Genomic DNA, 16,312 nt, shown 5'->3' with positions numbered 1-16,312 from the left:
ATGGGAGGGAGGGAGGAAGAGAGGGAGTGAGAAAGGGAGGGAGGGAGAGAGAGACATTGATGGGAGAGAAACATATCAATTGCTTGCCTCCTGCATGTGCCCCGACTGGCCCAGGGATCAAACCTATAACCCAAGTATGTGCCCTTGACTGGGAATTGAACGCAAGACCCTTTAGTTCCCAGAATAACACTATAACCACTGATCCACATCAGCCAGGGCAACAATGTTTTATAACAAGATAAGTTTGTAATAAAAGTTACTGTATTAATTTGTGATTGAAATTTTAATCAGTTATATTTTCTTGTTTTTAAAACATGCGCCTTTTTTCCAGAAATATAGCTTTGAATTTAAAAATATTTTTTTTCAAATATTAAAAAATAAAATAAAATGTAGATTTATTACCATTCAGCTAACAAAGCCAACAGATCAGGAGAGGACTGCCACTAAGGAGACAGCAGCAGGAGGCAGGGCCACCAGGCAGGGCCACTCGGGGAGGCTTCAGGGTCAGGCAGGAGGCAGAGGGAGCCAGAGGGAAATGTAGGCAAGTACTTCTGTTGTGGTTTCTGAAAGGAGTGGGCAAGGCAGGGCGAGAAGGCCTGGGTTGGGCTGTTTGAATAGTTTCAGCCTGCCCCGGGGTACAGGGGTGGCCTGTGGTGATCAGGACACATAGAAGCCCTCAGTGTGAGAGCCTAGTAATGGAGAGGAGGGGGGGTTTGTGGGTTCTGGATTCATTGATTTGCACATGAAAGATACACTAGCATGTGAGTCCTTCTCTATCCTAGGAATTAGCTAGGTCTGGGAGCGACAGGCCCTCTAGAGTCAGCCAGGACCTCGCTGTCCAAGCATCAGAAACCCAGGTTTCATAAAGCTTCTCATTGGCTGAGTCCTCCCAGTCACCTGCTCTGAACCTCATCCCTAAAACATGATTTTTCACAAAGCCTGCCCTTCAGGGGTGGTGCAAGACTCAGTGAGCTAATCCTATGCTTCTCAGCCCAGTACCGAGCACAGAATGAGGCAAACAAATGCAGCCTCTGCAGAGAACCAGGGAGATGGACCATAGCTCAGAGAAGTTAGGGCTCTGGCCAAGGTCACTAGGCGAGAACAGTTACACCAAATCCCTGGTGGCCTCTGGAATCCCCGAGGAGAGGGGCCAGGCTCCTCAGCAGCGACCTGTTCCCGAGGAGTCACTGAAGCCAGGGACCAGCGTGGCGGTGCCTGCAGCCCGGAACTGCCTCTACCTGCCCTCCCTACCTAGGCTCCTGGAAGCCGACTCCAAATCAATGCGCTCCATGAATGGCTCCCGGAGAAACAGCGGCTCTTCTCTGGTATCCAGCTCCTCGGCCTCCTCTAACCTGAGCCACCTGGAGGAGGACACGTGGATCCTGTGGGGCCGAATCGCCAATGAGTGGGAAGAGTGGCGGCGTAGGAAGGAGAAGCTGCTTAAGGTGGCAGGGATGGTGGAGGTGGGTGGGCGGTGGGAGGGCCAAACAAGGACAGACAGCAGGTCACTCCGCCAGCACCAGGGTCCCCGTTCGGGCAAAGGAACAGAAGTGGAGTTGTGCAGGCACTTTCAGGGGGCCTTGCCAGGACAGGGGTGGGGGGAAGAGAGTGTGAGTGGAGCTGGCCAGGTAAGTAGCTGTCACACTACCGTCTCAGGCACCTATTTGTTTCCTGCCCCACTATGTTCTGTGACAAACGGGGTGGGGTAGTACCTTAAAGCAGTGTGGACTCCGTCTGCAGTGCAAAGGCTCCGCGGAGCTCTGAGCCACATGCATGGCGTAGGCAAGGTCCATGGACTAGGTAGCCGTGGGGAGACTGCACTGGGCCAGCATCCAGTCTGGCCTTCTGCTGCCCACCCCGTCCCCAGGAGCTTATCCACAAGGGCATCCCGCACCACTTCCGGGCCATCGTGTGGCAGCTCCTGTGCAGCGCTACGAACATGCCAGTCAAGAACCAGTACTCAGAGCTGCTCAAGATGTCCTCGCCATGCGAGAAGCTGATCCGCAGGGACATCGCCCGCACCTACCCAGAGCACGAGTTCTTCAAGGGCCAGGACAGCCTGGGCCAGGAGGTCCTCTTCAATGTCATGAAGGTGAGGCCCCCCCTGCTGAGGGCCCCCCAGCCCCACATGCAGAAGCACTGCCACATTGGCCTGCTGTCACTGAGCCTGGCCGGACCCAGCCCTGACACTCTCATTCCCTTGCAGGCCTACTCTCTGGTGGACCGGGAGGTGGGCTACTGCCAGGGCAGTGCCTTCATCGTGGGCCTGCTCCTAATGCAGGTAGGTGGCCTGGGCCAGGCTTATGGCATGGGCCAGCCCATCTAGGCTCTGCTTCCAGGAGTGGACAAAAGCAGAATGTAACCTTCTATCCAGTGTTCTACCGTCAGAGCCCACCCCTGCCTCCAACCGTGACCTCCGGCAGTCCCAGGCCAAGCCCCAGTGGGTGAACACAGAGGGGCTGCCTGCCGGTTCTGTCCGCGGTACTGTCCAAGGTCTAGAGGGGCAGGCCGTCCTACTCAGCCACCTCCCAGGGGTGGACAGGGAGCTTACGTTAGCCAGTGTGGAGTTTATGGGGCTGGGTTTGTCCAGAGAATCCAGCAGCTTAGGAAGAGGAGAACAGAGACACAGAGAGTGGGCCAAATGGTGTCCCAGGGCTCTGGAGGTGGCCACACCTGGGGGGCAAGCCCCTGCCAGGTGGCCTGTGGTAAGTGACTTCAGCCTCGGGAGATTTTCCATCAGTAAACAGAGTGACCAGAGGTTCATTGTGAGAGTTCTGACAGGCCACACAGTCCTCGTTCATTAAGCATAAATAGAGCAGAAACAGGCCTAGCACAGTATTCCAGGTCCAAGGAAGCGTCCTCCCCCCACTCTGCCCGCACTCACAGCCCCCTGCCCCCCTGCCCGTCCCCCAGATGCCGGAGGAGGAGGCTTTCTGTGTGTTTGTGCGGCTGATGCAGGAGTACCGCCTTCGGGAGCTCTTCAAGCCCAGCATGGCTGAGCTGGGGCTCTGCATCTACCAGTTTGAGTACATGCTGCAGGTGAGTGGGGCCGGGGTGGCCATCACCACCCCCTCCTCTGCAGCCCACAGCCAGCCCAGTGGGTCTGCTTCACTGAACATTCCAGGGCTGAGAAATCCTACCCAGAGGTCCTACCTCAGAAAGGAGCTTTAGTCTCAGGGAGCCATGGGGCCCTGCCCCCAAGCACACTTCCCAGGAGAGGGCAGGGCCAGCCATGTATAGTGGGGGCTCCTGAGAGCTCTGGGCTTCCAGAGTCCAAGGGCAGAGGGGTCAAGCTGGCTTTTGCCAGACACACCCATAACGCCCTCACCGTCTGCTCCCAGCGTGGTCTGGCAGAGGAGGGAAAGTATTGTCTGCCTGCCTTTGATGATTACAGGAGCCGCAGACCTTTCTGTTTATAAATAGCAGCCCCCACAGGGCGCAGGGGCCACTCTTGGCTGGCAGACGGCACTTTCCCTGTGCATGCAAGGAAAGAACATACACACACACACACACACGCACGCACACAGTCTGCTCCAGAAGTCTGTCACAGGTGGGGCTGTGAAACTGCACAGCAGTTGGGGGTGAGGGTTGAAGGGGGAATGGGAGGTGGGCCCTGGGACAAGCCTGGTCATGAAAGCCCCATTCCTCAGACCTGGGAAACTGGGAGGTGCTACTGTTCAAGGGCGCCTGGTAGTGCCAACAAGCAAGGGGCCCGGGGCCTGCAGAGAAGAGGTGGCCCTGCCCAGGCTGGGTAGCTGAGAGCCAGACAGAGCCACGGAGCCCCTGGGTCTTGCAAGGAAGCCTAGGGGAGGTTGTAAAGGGGGCACCAGAGTCCCTTCTCCCAGTGAATGACATCAAGGGGGTCCTAATACTTCCTCCAGCCTATGTCTCTAGTTTCTGTCACTTTTCAGCAATCAGGCCGGCATCCCCTGAGCATTGCTGGGCACAGCATCATGAGGGGGCGGTGGGGAGGCACAACACCTGGCAAGTCAAGGAATGCAGGTTGACCAGCAGTAGGTTTACACCGCACCCCATTCCACCTCTCTCTCTCTGGGTGACCTTGAGGAGTTATGTAAGCCACCCCAAGCCTCAGAAGCTCCTGTCAGGCTGATCATGAGGAGCCCGTGATCAGAAAGGAGAGCAGACGGCCACTTCCTGCCCAAGGTGCACGTCCAGCACCCATGAGCTGCTGCTACTCCTGTCACCCCTGCCTGTGTCCCCACCTCATGCTGCTCAGAGTTCTGGGGTTGTTTCAGCCTCACCCACACACAGTGCTGAGGGCACACAGACCAGAGAAGGCTTCCTGGAGGCAGGAACACCGAGATGGCACTTCCAGGTGGAAGGAGCCTGTGGGCGTGGACAGCGGTGCCTGGTGCCCTCGGGCTCCTCCTCAATGCTGGGCCTCCTCCTCCAACCCCTCAGGAGCAGCTCCCGGACCTGAACACCCACTTCCGCTCCCAGAGCTTCCACACGTCCATGTACGCCTCATCCTGGTTCCTCACACTCTTCCTGACCACCTTCCCACTGCCTGTCGCCACTCGTGTCTTCGACATTTTCATGTATGAGGTCAGGACCCCTTCACCCTCTTGTTCTCCTGAAGGCCCCATGCTGGAAATAAATGCCAACCACGGAAGGGCCAGGGTCCGGGGAGGGATCGGGAAGCACTGTCCCCGCTGCCTTTGCAGGGCCTGGAGATCGTGTTCCGGGTAGGCCTCGCGCTGCTGCAGGTGAACCAGGTGGAGCTGATGCAGCTGGACATGGAGGGCATGTCCCAGGTGGGCCAGGGGCCCAGGAGGGGTGGGATTGCCCCCTCCACCTCCCCCCCACCCCCCTCATAGGGGCACCTGGGCAGGTGAAGTGAGACGCTTGGAGTTCCTGAGCAGCCTGATCCTTTTCTAGCCCCTGTGACCCCTGAGGCTCCCTGGAGAACCAGGTTGAGCCCTAAGGAGCCCCAGGCTCTGCCAGACACAGTCCAGGGCCAGCAGCCTGGGGAGAGAGGAAGGCTCAGGCCCTGACTCTGGGAGGTTTCACCCCTCTTTTCTCTTGTCCCCAAAACCTTTGTGGTAAATAGTTATACTAGCCAAACCACGGGGCCTTGGGTGTGGTTTTTGGTCCTAGGAACTGGGCCGGGTGAGGGCACAGGAGGGAGTGAGGGGTCTGGGCAGCCTCACTGGCCTACCCCACCCTGGCTTCCCTGCTTCTCACCGCCATGTCCCACCATGCAGGCCCCTGCCCCCTCCCTGTGTCCTCCAGCTGCTACTTCCGAGAAGAATACACAAAGGCCACGGTTGTGTCCACAGACACGAATGTTCATTGTCTGCAGCTGCCAGAGGGGGCCAGCTGGGCTGGGGAGCAGGAGCCAGCCTGGCCCCAACCAACAGCAAGCTGTGTCCACCAGTGGCTCACACTTAACCCTTTGTAGAGGCCCCAGGCCAGCAGACCCACTGAGAGGTCTTTCCTCCAGGTTGCTCCTGGCTGTTCCAGTTCTACAACCTTTTCCGTATCCTCTCACTGCCCTGGGTGCAGCACGCCTCCCCCTTCATCTAAGAAGGTGCCCTGTGCTCAGACCCTACCCCAACGCACGCCCGGGTCTCTGCCCTCAGGAGCCTCCGCAGCCTGCAAACTGAAGTCCTCGCTGCTGGCAGCTTCTCCCCAGATGCCTTCTCACACTCACTCGCTTGCCCAACAATGATGGAGTTCCCACAACAGGCAGGCCAGGCACTGCCCTCCCCCCCTCCTCCAGGGCAATGGGCAAGCGGACACAGAGGGGCTGGGGCGCCCCCCTACACACCCTTATAATCAGTGACTGCCTGTGTCCCCACAGTACTTCCAAAAGGTGATACCTCATCAGTTCGACAGCTGCCCAGATAAGCTGATCCTCAAGGCTTACCAGGTCAAGTACAACCCTAAGAAGATGAAGAGGTCAGTCAGTACCCAGGGCTCTGGTGGAAAAGGGGTCCCTGGTGGAGGGATAGTGACCATGTCAGCCTTCACCTCTGCAGGCTCGAGAAGGAATACGCGGCCATGAAGAGTAAAGAGATGGAGGAGCAGATCGAAATCAAAGTGAGTTCCTAGGGAAGGGGGGCAGGGACCAGAGGCCATTGGGAGCTTCCGTCCCAAGGCAAGAAGTGGGTGGCCACTAGGGGGCATCCCTGCCCAGCACGTGAGGCACACCAGTCTGTCCTTAAGCTCTGAGGGTTGACTACATGTGAGCAAGGGCTCGCCTGGTGGACAAGGTGGACCTGCCCTGTGGGCCTCCTATCGCAGTGAGGATGCAGTCAGTGAACCAATAAATACAGAGTATGAGCTCTAGAAAGATCTCTGGAGAAAATGTGTAGGGGAGATTGCTGCAGGTCCAGGGAACTGAGTGCTAAAGGCCTGAGGGGCTAGAGGGACATCAGGCCTGAGGGGCTAGAGGGACATCAGGAATGCTGCCCTCAGTGGTGGAGGGGGAGCCCCAAGGTAGGCAGGGGCCATATGCAGGGAGGATAGGCCAGGGCACTATACTTATGGCCCCTGGTGCCTGGCCAGCCAGCCCTACTAGGTTTGGGGGTATAATTCTGTCGGCAACTCCAATGTGTGAGATTTTTCCCCTCACCCGCAAGCAATTCTCCAACACCAGCTGGGTGTCCTACAATTCAGCTCAATTCTGTCACCATCTCCTCGGAGATGAAGTCAGATCCCACAGGTTAAGGGCATTGTCCCACAAAACTGCCACTCCCCCCTTCAGAAGCCAGTCTCAAGTCCAGATTGTCACCTATGCTTCTGGCCAGCTGGCTACAGATCACAGGTTCCTGTGATTCCCTTCTTGGGTTTGATTAATTTGCTAGAGTGGCTCATAGAATTCAGAGAACTGTTAGGACTGGATCACTGGTTTGTTATACAGGATATAGCTCAGGAACAGCCAGATGGAAGAGATGCATGGGGCACAGAGCTCCATGCCCTTCCGTTTGTACCACACTCACAGCACCTCCAACCATTCAGCAACCTGGAAGCTCTCCAAACCCCATCCTGTGGGTTTTATGGGAATTCATTACACAGGCATGATTGGTTACATGATTTGCCATCAGCACTTTATTCAACCTCCAACCTATCTCCTCTCCTCTCTGGGGAGAGGACTGAAAGTTCCAACTCTCTCACACATGGTTGGGTTCTCTGGAACCAGCCCCCATCTGTCAGTGGCCAAGGGACTTTCCAAAAGTCCTCATTAACATAACAAAAGACACCTTTATCTCTCTCCTCACTTACAAAATTCCCAGGGCTTTAGTCTGTGCCAGGACTGGATGGAAGACCAAGTGTGTATGTATATGTGTATGTATGTGTGTGTGTGTGTGTGTGTGTGTGTGTATATATATTTTTTACTATAAATTGTAATATTACAAGGGGTTTTTTGAGTGTGCAGAGTCTCTGAGCCCAGTCTTCCCATCCTCTCTCTCTGCTTTCATTCCTCCACACAAGATTTTAGTTATTCATTAAACAAAAATTTATTGAGCACCTACTTTGTGCCAATCACAGCAGAGAGTGAGGGTCTCCAGTTCAGTGGGGTTAGGTGGATAGACATAAACACAAACTCCAACACAGCCTGGCTCTGTCCTCTCTACAGACTGGCAGAGTTCCACAGTGGCTGAGACTGGAGTCCCACAGACCACGGTTCAAATGCCAGCTCTTCCACAGACCAGCTGTGTAACCCAGGAAAATGAATTCACCTCTCTAGATCCTCCCAGTGTTCTCTTCTGCAAAAGGGAAATGATACTGACTCTGCTGTTCCATTTATTATTATCACCACCACTACCACTATCATCATCATCTCCGCATCCCCACATCTTCTAGAAAAGCAAAGGCAGGACCTAGGTTAGAATCCAGTCCTGCCACCCATTCCTGAGTGGGAAAGAGAGCAGCATTGTTCTGTCCCCAGTTGTAGGATTTCCAGAAATAGTTTTGTGTCTTGAATTTTTTAGCATCTCTCTTTCTCAGAAGTGGCAACCTGACTGCTGACTGATGCGCCAGTCTAAGCTGTGTGTTTGTGTGTGTGTGTGTGTGTGTGTGTGTGTGTGTGTGTGTATGTGGTGTCTTGCTCATACACAGACAAGGCCTGCTCCCTCTGAGGACTATGAGGGCCCAGCAGACCATTGGACCACATGTTCAGCTTGGAAATTTCCCATGAGAGGAGGTCTTAAAGGATTCAGGCAGGTGCCTTCTCACTTAGCCCTGTTCTTTGCTCTTTCACCGTTAGCCTGTTTTAAAATATACCTGGGATTTGTTTTAACTGCCTTTGAAAGAAGAGTTTATTACAGTTTCAAAGAGGCAGGGCACACCAGGCCATATGGGGAAGCATCAGGGTTGGTCAGGAGGCAGAGAGATCAAGGGGAAAACAGGGGCCAGAGCCTTTATTGTGGTTTTCAAACAAAGGAATGGGCAAAGCAGGGTGGGCAAGTTTAGGATTGGCTAGTTTGAATAATTTCAGGGGCTATAGGAGTGGTCCTTAGTTGTCCTGTGACAATTTCAGAAGCGAAATATTGGCTGGTATGTGAGAATTAGATAAAGGAGGTGGGGAGGGGAGCTTTGTCACGCTGTGGATTGGCTGGTTTGCCTTGTCAAGTAGGTTGTTTACTATCTGTAGGAACTAGCTAAATCCTGGGATGGGAAGTCTCTCCAGGACTAGCAAGGCCTCAGAATGTCCAAGCATCAAAAATACAGGGGAAAAAATTTATGCTCTTACTAGTACATAGCCCCCCATAGTTTTTGTGCTTCCTCTCTCTCCCTCTCTCTCCCTCTCTCTCTCTCTCTCTCTCTCTCTCTCTCTCTCTCTCTCTCTCTCTCTCTCTCTTTCTCTCTCTCTCTCTCTCTCTCTCTCTCTCTCACACACACACTCCCTTTCTCTCTCTCTCTCTCTCTCTCTCTCTCTCTCTCTCTCTCTCTCTCTCTCTTTCTCTCTCTCTCTCTCTCTCACACACACACACTCCCTTTGGAGTAAGAGGAGAGAGGTGAGTTGTCTACAGGGCACATCCAGCTCCTCCAAGGATGCCTGTGTTTATGGCAAAGAAACCCAAAGGTCATGGGTCAAGACTCTGGGTTCCAGATCACTGGGAGGGACCGAGACCTGCCCCCTGAAACAGTTTAGGAGGCTCAGGCACAACACTGCCTCATTCCGACTCAGTTTCCCCATCCATGGTGTAAGTCAATGGCCATCAATCAAATCTGCCATCTCTCCCAGCAATTGCTTCATAGGAAAACCTAAAACCACAAATATGTAACCAGAATCCACGAGCACAGGACGGAAGACAAAAGCAAGGGAGGTGGCCTCCTCTGGCTGCGGGGAAGTAACGGTTGTGGGGCACAGCTAGCTGGCTGTCAGTGGGCCAGTGGGTCACAGATATGTAGCTGTCGAGCCGAAGAAAGTATGGGTGTTCAGCAAGACCTCCTACCCTGGACCCAAATTCTGAGAAGTTTGTCAACTGAAAATGGAACTCTGGGGCTGGAGGCTAAGCAGTGAAGGATGGGGCTGTCTGATAGCTGCTTCCCCCGAAATGCAGAAGCCTTTGCCCTGTGGAAGTGGACAGGCCCACACATGGGTAGAGACCACCCACCTCACACACATTGTGTATCCACAAAAGCGCTCGCATTATTTTTACTGAACCAAGGCTTATCAGCTGACCAGTGATTCGCTCTCATTGTTGATATTTCTATATCTCTCCCTCTCCTTCCTCTCTGAATCAATAAAATTATTTTTTAATTTATGGGCCATTCTGAAAGGGAGCTGGCCCTGTTTTCTGGGATCACTGACGCAGAATGTCAGCCTCTAGCTCTGTCCTGAGCGTTGGTCTGGCCTCTTGGGAGATAGACCTCTGTATGGAAGTGGAAGGCAGGATCTGATGTGCTCTCCCCTCTCCCCACATAGAGGCTTCGAACAGAGAACCGACTTCTGAAACAGCGGATTGAGACCCTGGAGAAGGTGAGGGTATGGCCACCTGCCTGTCAGTCACTGAACTCTCTGGGCCCCACGCAGGACCCAACAGCCAGAGGGCCAGCGAGCCTCCTGCTCGAGGCCTCCCCATGAACCCCGTTGATATTTGAGCTGCCATATTCTAACAGTGGGGAAACTTAGCTTGGGGCTGGAGGTTGAGCACCAACCCAGTTAACTGCAACCACCACAACCCATTTGTGTCCGGTGCCCTCCAGGGCCGTCTGGGTGGGGCGGAGGAGGTAGAACTGCTACTTTGACTGAGGTGCCTGGAACTGGGCCACGAGACACCCCACCCTATAATCTGAAAGCCTTGCCCACAAAGGGAAGGAAATGGGAGTGAAGGAATAGGGGTTGGTCTTGCCACTGGATCCATGACGGGTGCCACAACCTTGACCATGACCCCAATCTTGTTTTTAAAGATGAAAGTAGAGTTGGAGGCCCCTCTCCCAGCTCTCCCCTCATTTTCACTTGACCCTGCACGGACCACAGGATTTTATTGCCTTTGCCCCAAAGCCTCCATTCTTGTTCAGCCTCCAAATCAAAGTAGCTGAGTGTTCCCAGTTGGCCTTAGCTGGCCCCAGTCTTGAGTCCCCTGACTTCCCACTCAGCTCACATGCAGACCCCTCTCCTGGAAGGAACTGGCTCAAGCTTTGGTCTTCCTCCAGGTCCTGTCCTGCTGGTTTTCTGGTTCTCAGGTTTCACTCCTGTCTCCCCTGCTTCTAGACATAGTTCACTGCGTTAGTGACAAGTGGTTCTTGTCTGTCTCTCCCCCTCTCCTGTCCCCGCACCTTCTGCTCTGCTCCTCCCCCTGTTGCTGGGAACCCCCTCGCCGGGTAGGAGAGCGCTGCTCTGGCTGATAGGTTAATCCAGGTACTGTGGCTTTTCTCATGACTCCTGTTTCCTTCCCCGTCTTTACACATGATAGCAATGCTGCCTCCTCCCTGGCTGCTGCCGTGGGTGAGGGGGACAGGCCTGGCGCCATGCATGGGGGTGGCTGGGGACTGCTTCTCAGGAAAACAGAGGTTCCCTCTAGAGGAGGTGGCTGTGCGTGTGCAAACATGGCAACTGAGGGTATGTCTCTGTGTCTGTGAGTGTGTGTACGCACACAGGGACACAGTTTCCTCCCTCCAGGGGATACAGGTGGGGACCAGGCGGGCTGAGGGTGCATCAATAGCAGGCCTTCGTGTGTGCACTGCTGAGCTCCCCCACCCACACATACACACCATCCCCTCCAGCCTTTCACGCTCTCTGCTTCCACCTGCAAGGCCTGCCATGTTCTCTCACTCACCTGCTTCTGCTGCTGCCTCATCTTGAATGGCTTTATCTGGAAGCATCTGCCTGCCACCTGGTGGCTCCAAGCATGGAATGGGGGGACCCGAATTGGGTGGGGTGAGGGGATGAGGCTGGGTGGGGTAGATCAGAACCGAGGATGGCCAGGGGAGAGGCATATTCCACTTCCCAACCCTGCCCTGGGGAGCCAGCCCTCAGCTGCTGTCCAGCCCTCCCCAGCAGAGCCTGAGCTCTGGGGTGCAGTCACCCTGGATAAGGACTTGCTTCTCCTCCCCTGGGGCAGAGGCCAACAGCCCGAAGTCAGGAGGGGACAAAGCTGCCAGCAGCCCCCGCCTGTGGCCCCGTCTCCATTTAAGCCCCACGGAGCCTGGATCCGGGTTGGAAACCGGTGTCTTCCTCCAGACTCCTCCTGGTGTCCTGTACCTCCCTACCCCTCACCCTTATTCCAAGGTTCCGTGGGGCGCCCCATCCCAGATTCTGAGTGAAGGAGGCCTCACCCCTCTCCCACAACTCCTCTGCCCTCCTTGGCCTCCCTCTAAGGTGGCCTGAGGCAGGGCCTGGCGTGTGAGCAGAGGGTCACGCCCTATCCTCATCGGCTCAGGGACAGGTGACACGGGCGCAGGAGGCCGAGGAAAACTATGTCATCAAGCGGGAGCTGGCGGTGGTGCGGCAGCAGTGCAGCTCGGCCACGGAAGACCTGCAGAAGGCACAGAGCACCATCCGGCAACTGCAGGAGCAGCAGGTACCGGCAGGCCACTGTGGTGAGGCCACACTCCGACCCCCCGCTTGGCAGCTACTGTCTGGACTCACCAGCAAGTGCCTGGGGATCAGCCCTGCGGTTCCTAACTGGCTGGGTGGGGAGAGCACCCAGAGCTCAGTGCACACTCTCCCTCAGCCCCACCCTCAGCAGTCAGCCCCGGACCCAAGGGAAAATCCTGCAGTTTCCATGTTCCACCACCCTCGGGGGTGCTTGGCAGGGTCCTCTTCCTGGCACAGGCATTGGACCTTGACTGACAGGCCTGTGGTTCCTTGTGTCTCCCCAAGTTCTTCGGAGCTATTGGGCTCCCCCAGGGGTCAACCATGAAGGGTAGGAGCTAGGATGAGGGACAAGAGAGGGGCTCCCTTCTCTGATACCCAGGACTTTGCACTCAGAAGAGAGTCTGGTCTATGCCCACTACTCTGAACTGGCAGGGTTGGCAAGTCTGTTATGGGGTCTTGAACTCAGTGGTGGGGAAGGCTCACAGGCTAGAGCACTGTGCAAAGACCTGCAGACCCTTCCTTCAGATTTACCCAGCAGGCTTCTTCCATAGTTATTGGCCTGCCAGCAGCTGCAGCCCCCAGGTTCAGAGTGCACATGTGCACATGCGCTGGAGGGGCAGAGAAAGATGCTGTAGGTTCCCTGGGGCCCTGCGATCCAGGCCTGATCCCGGCAGAGCCTGGCAGTGAAGTGGACTCCTGATTTGGGGAAACCTTGGGGCCCAAGAAGCAATGGGTGGAGAGAAGGAAGGGCAGTTCCCTGGGAGTTCTCACCCAGGCCTGGAGACCTGGGCTCAGGCTTTGGTTCAGGAATTTGAATTGGTTCAGGAATTGGAGACAGGGTCAGGGAGCTTCGCCATTTCTCACCTGTGTTTACCTCCCACCCCTCACCTGCCAGTGCCGTGGCCCCCAGCTTGCTCTGAAGCAGCTGGGCCAATGGAGAAACTGAGGCTGGACTCATCCCACCACTGGCATGATGCCCTCTTTCAGGCCAAAGAGACACCTGCCACCCCTGATCTCTGGTCTTAGGGGATGCAGAGATGGACGAGGCAGGTAGTGCCATAGACACTTGCCCTTGAGCATCATCTCCTTGGGTGTGAGCAGAGGGCCAGCCTGGCAGGGATGGAGCTTGGCATGTGGCCTTAAGCCCACCTGGACCAAGGGAGGGCACTGGCACCCATGGATGTCAGAGGCCCAAAGTGGTCGAGGGCAGCAAGCAGGCCTGGGTAGCTGGACAGAAGGCCAGGGGGTGGGGTGGGAATGAGGGGCAGAGGTCATCTTCCAGAGAATGCCCTGCCAGGCCACCAGGGAAGGGAAGTGAGGACCCAGCAAACTCTTTTCCCACCCTTTCCTGTTTAGATATGGGGGAGGAGAGAGGAGAGGGGTGAAGAAAGAGGGCCGGGAGAGCCATAGCCCGGAGCCCCAACCTCTCCACCCCCATCCCAGCAGTTCTCTCAGCCAGCCATTACTGTCTCTCAGGGAGTATCGTCCTGCCCGCACATTCCCTCTGTGTGGCTTTCTCAGGAAGGGGGCTACGCCTAGCCATCAGGGGTTCCACTCTCATCCCATGAAGGCAGAAGGCACTGGAAGAGGATCCGGGGTTTCTCCTGATTTCTCACTCTACCCACAGCCTGAGCCGCCTCCCAGCCCTGGGGCTCTGGAGAGGAGGGGGCAAGTCCGGAGCTCACAGCCAGCTGCCAGGAAGGCTGCCCGCCCTCCAGCTGCAGCCTGGGAACTGATGCAGCCTCTGTCTCTCCCCAGGGTAACCCTCGCCTCACCGAGGACTTTGTGGCCCACCTGGAGACTGAGCTGGAGCAGTCACGGCTGCGGGAGATGGAGACACTAGGGGCCCTACGGGAGATGCAGGACAAGGTTCTAGACATGGAGAAGGTGCACCTGGGCAGGCCGGTGTTTGGGACGCTCTGGGGGAGGGGCGGTGGGGTGCTGCATGCCCTTAAGGGGGTACATATCAGGCCTGAGCCAAGAAAGAGGGGCTGCCTGGGGAACCATGGGGAGTGTCCTGAGGTCAGATCCTCCTGCCTCAGCAGTTCCCAGAACCCAAGATTGCTTCTACCATGATCTCTATGGGCAGGTCTGGCCAGATAGGAAGTGGGCCGCTCATCCCTAAGACCTTCCCACGTCCTAGAGGCACACACACACACACACACACACACACACACATTTATATACACACATACACACATATATACACACATGCACACACACACTTTTATATACACACATACACACATATATGCACACATACACACATACACGCACACATACACACACATTTATATACACACACACACATACACACATACACATATATATACACACATACACATACACACATACACACACATACACATATATATACACATACACACACACACACACACACACACGGCACGCCCACCATCTTGCACCAGGTAGGGAGAGCAGTGTACTGGCTCTCATGGGCTTCCTGGACAGTCTGTCCTCCCTGTGTGTCCCCAGGCCCTGGTTCCAGGAGAGAACGGGGGGAAGGAACATGCCAGGTCCAGCAGCACTGCTCACCCAACCCTCTCCTGCCTGCAGCCCTGAGGGGACTCAGTCCTCCTGGGTCAATCCCCAGCTGCTTTCACGCTGACTATTGACTCAGCTTCTACAAAGCTGCCAAAAGAGGGCGGGCAGAGGACTTACTCTGGCAGAAGCCGCCCACCCCCTGGTGCTGCACTCTTCTGGGTGCCTCCCCCGCATCTCTGCCACAGCCCTCAGTCCCCTCAGCCATCCAAGAGCTGGGCTTCCCTCCATCTTCCTCCCCATTGGAGGAAAGGTGAACCCAGGAGATCTGGCTCCCTCCCCCGATTCTGACCCAAACAGGATCAAGGAGGTCCCAGGGTGGCAAACTGGATTTTGTTCCAGAAGGCCAGAACCCAAATCTCTCATCCCTGACCCTTGGAAGCCAAGACAAGGCCTGGGCTGACCCTGAGTGGGTTCCCAGAAAGAGGGGCTGCCTGGGAAGGAGTGAGGTACAAGGTGCCAAAGTCCAGTCTTCTCAGCTTCGGCTGGGGCAGGTCCGGCTCTGGCCCCATAGGAGTGGACCTCAGACTCCCAGGTGGGAAGGCATTGGTCCTCACCCAGCCTGCCTGGTGTCCTCAGCAGTAAGATTTATGGTGTCCCTAAGCAGTCCTTCCTGGATCCCCCCTTCCCACCCCCACCCCTGTTTTTACAGCGGTTTTATTTTTATTTGATTTTAGAGAGAGGAGGGAGGAGAGAGGGAGAGAGAGACAAACACTGACATAAGAGAAAAATCTATGGGGGGTGCAGGGTGGAGGGAGTCAATGAGGAAAAAAAGAGGGAACATCTGTAATACTTTAACTAGGGGTGTCGAACTCAATCAGAGAAGGGGCCAAAATCTAAAATCCAGCCTAAATCGCGGGCCGAATGGTTTACTGAACAGTCATAAACTGTCATTGTGATGGAAACGCAGCGGAGTGCAGTGATGACAGCGCGGTGCGGGCCACATTGCAAGGCCTGGCGGGACGGATTTGGCCCGCGGGCCTTGTGTTTGACACATGTGCTTTAAACAATAACAAATTTTCAAAAAGAAAGATCAACCTGGTGCATGCACCCCACCTGGGTATGTGCCCTGACCAGGAATCGAACCCACCACCTTTTGGTGTATGAGATGATTCTCCAGCCAACTGAGCCACACCGGCCAGGGCTCTGGCAGCCATTTTATAGGTGAGAATCTACAGCTGGGGCCACAGAGGTGGATCTGCTCCCCATGGGCCCAGCCCAAGAGGAGCCCACAAGAAATGAGGAAAGGCCTGTTGGCCCTCAGGAAGGGGGTGCCTGGCTGCCGGCTGCCCCAGGCTGACCACTCCTGTGCCCTCAGAGGAACAGCTCCCTGCCTGACGAGAACAACGTGGCCCAGCTACAGGAGGAGCTCAGGGCACTCAAGGTGCGGGAGGGCCAGGCCGTGGCCTCCGCGCGGGAGCTGAAGCTGCAGCTGCAGGAGCTCTCGGACACCTGGCAGGTGAGGCGCTCGCCCGTGCGCCCAGGAGGTCGGCCACCCTCCGTGCGTATAAGAGCCCCGGCTGACCACCAGCCTCTCTCGGCAGGCCCATCTGTCCCGCGGGGGCCGCTGGAAGGAGTCCCCGCGGAAGCTGGTCCTGGGCGAGCTGCAGGACGAGCTGATGAGCGTGCGTCTGCGCGAGGCCCAGGCCCTGGCCGAGGGCAGAGACCTGCGGCAGCGCGTGGTGGAGCTGGAGACGCAGGTGGGCCGCAGCCGCCTTCTCGGGGTCTGGGTGCTCA

The 16,312-nt window shown here is 56.0% G+C and overlaps 1 protein-coding gene across 12 annotated transcripts in view; it reads left to right on the top strand.

Moving 5' to 3' along the window:
• EVI5L (ecotropic viral integration site 5 like) overlaps positions 1-16,312 on the top strand; it is a 32,913-nt gene that overhangs the window by 14,527 nt on the left and 2,074 nt on the right. For 5 of the 12 annotated variants that reach the window (XM_045585940.1, XM_045585945.1, XM_045585944.1 and 2 more), the window contains exons 3-16: positions 1,256-1,463; positions 1,868-2,092; positions 2,207-2,281; positions 2,914-3,039; positions 4,423-4,566; positions 4,686-4,775; positions 5,825-5,922; positions 6,003-6,063; positions 9,899-9,952; positions 10,802-10,834; positions 11,856-11,996; positions 13,772-13,900; positions 15,894-16,034; positions 16,120-16,275. In XM_045585940.1, the coding sequence (XP_045441896.1) occupies positions 1,256-1,463; positions 1,868-2,092; positions 2,207-2,281; positions 2,914-3,039; positions 4,423-4,566; positions 4,686-4,775; positions 5,825-5,922; positions 6,003-6,063; positions 9,899-9,952; positions 10,802-10,834; positions 11,856-11,996; positions 13,772-13,900; positions 15,894-16,034; positions 16,120-16,275 (1,681 nt within the window). The remainder of the gene's footprint in view (positions 1-1,255; positions 1,464-1,867; positions 2,093-2,206; positions 2,282-2,913; positions 3,040-4,422; positions 4,567-4,685; positions 4,776-5,824; positions 5,923-6,002; positions 6,064-9,898; positions 9,953-10,801; positions 10,835-11,855; positions 11,997-13,771; positions 13,901-15,893; positions 16,035-16,119; positions 16,276-16,312) is intronic. The other 7 variants (XM_036450017.2, XM_036450022.2, XM_036450016.2 and 4 more) reach the window with 6 other exon arrangements.

This window comes from Pipistrellus kuhlii, unplaced genomic scaffold, assembly GCF_014108245.1.
Source record: "Pipistrellus kuhlii isolate mPipKuh1 unplaced genomic scaffold, mPipKuh1.p scaffold_m20_p_21, whole genome shotgun sequence".
Taxonomy (NCBI): Eukaryota; Metazoa; Chordata; class Mammalia; order Chiroptera; family Vespertilionidae; genus Pipistrellus; species Pipistrellus kuhlii.
Note: the sequence above shows the minus strand (reverse complement) of the source record. Positions and strands in the feature narration are given on the sequence as shown.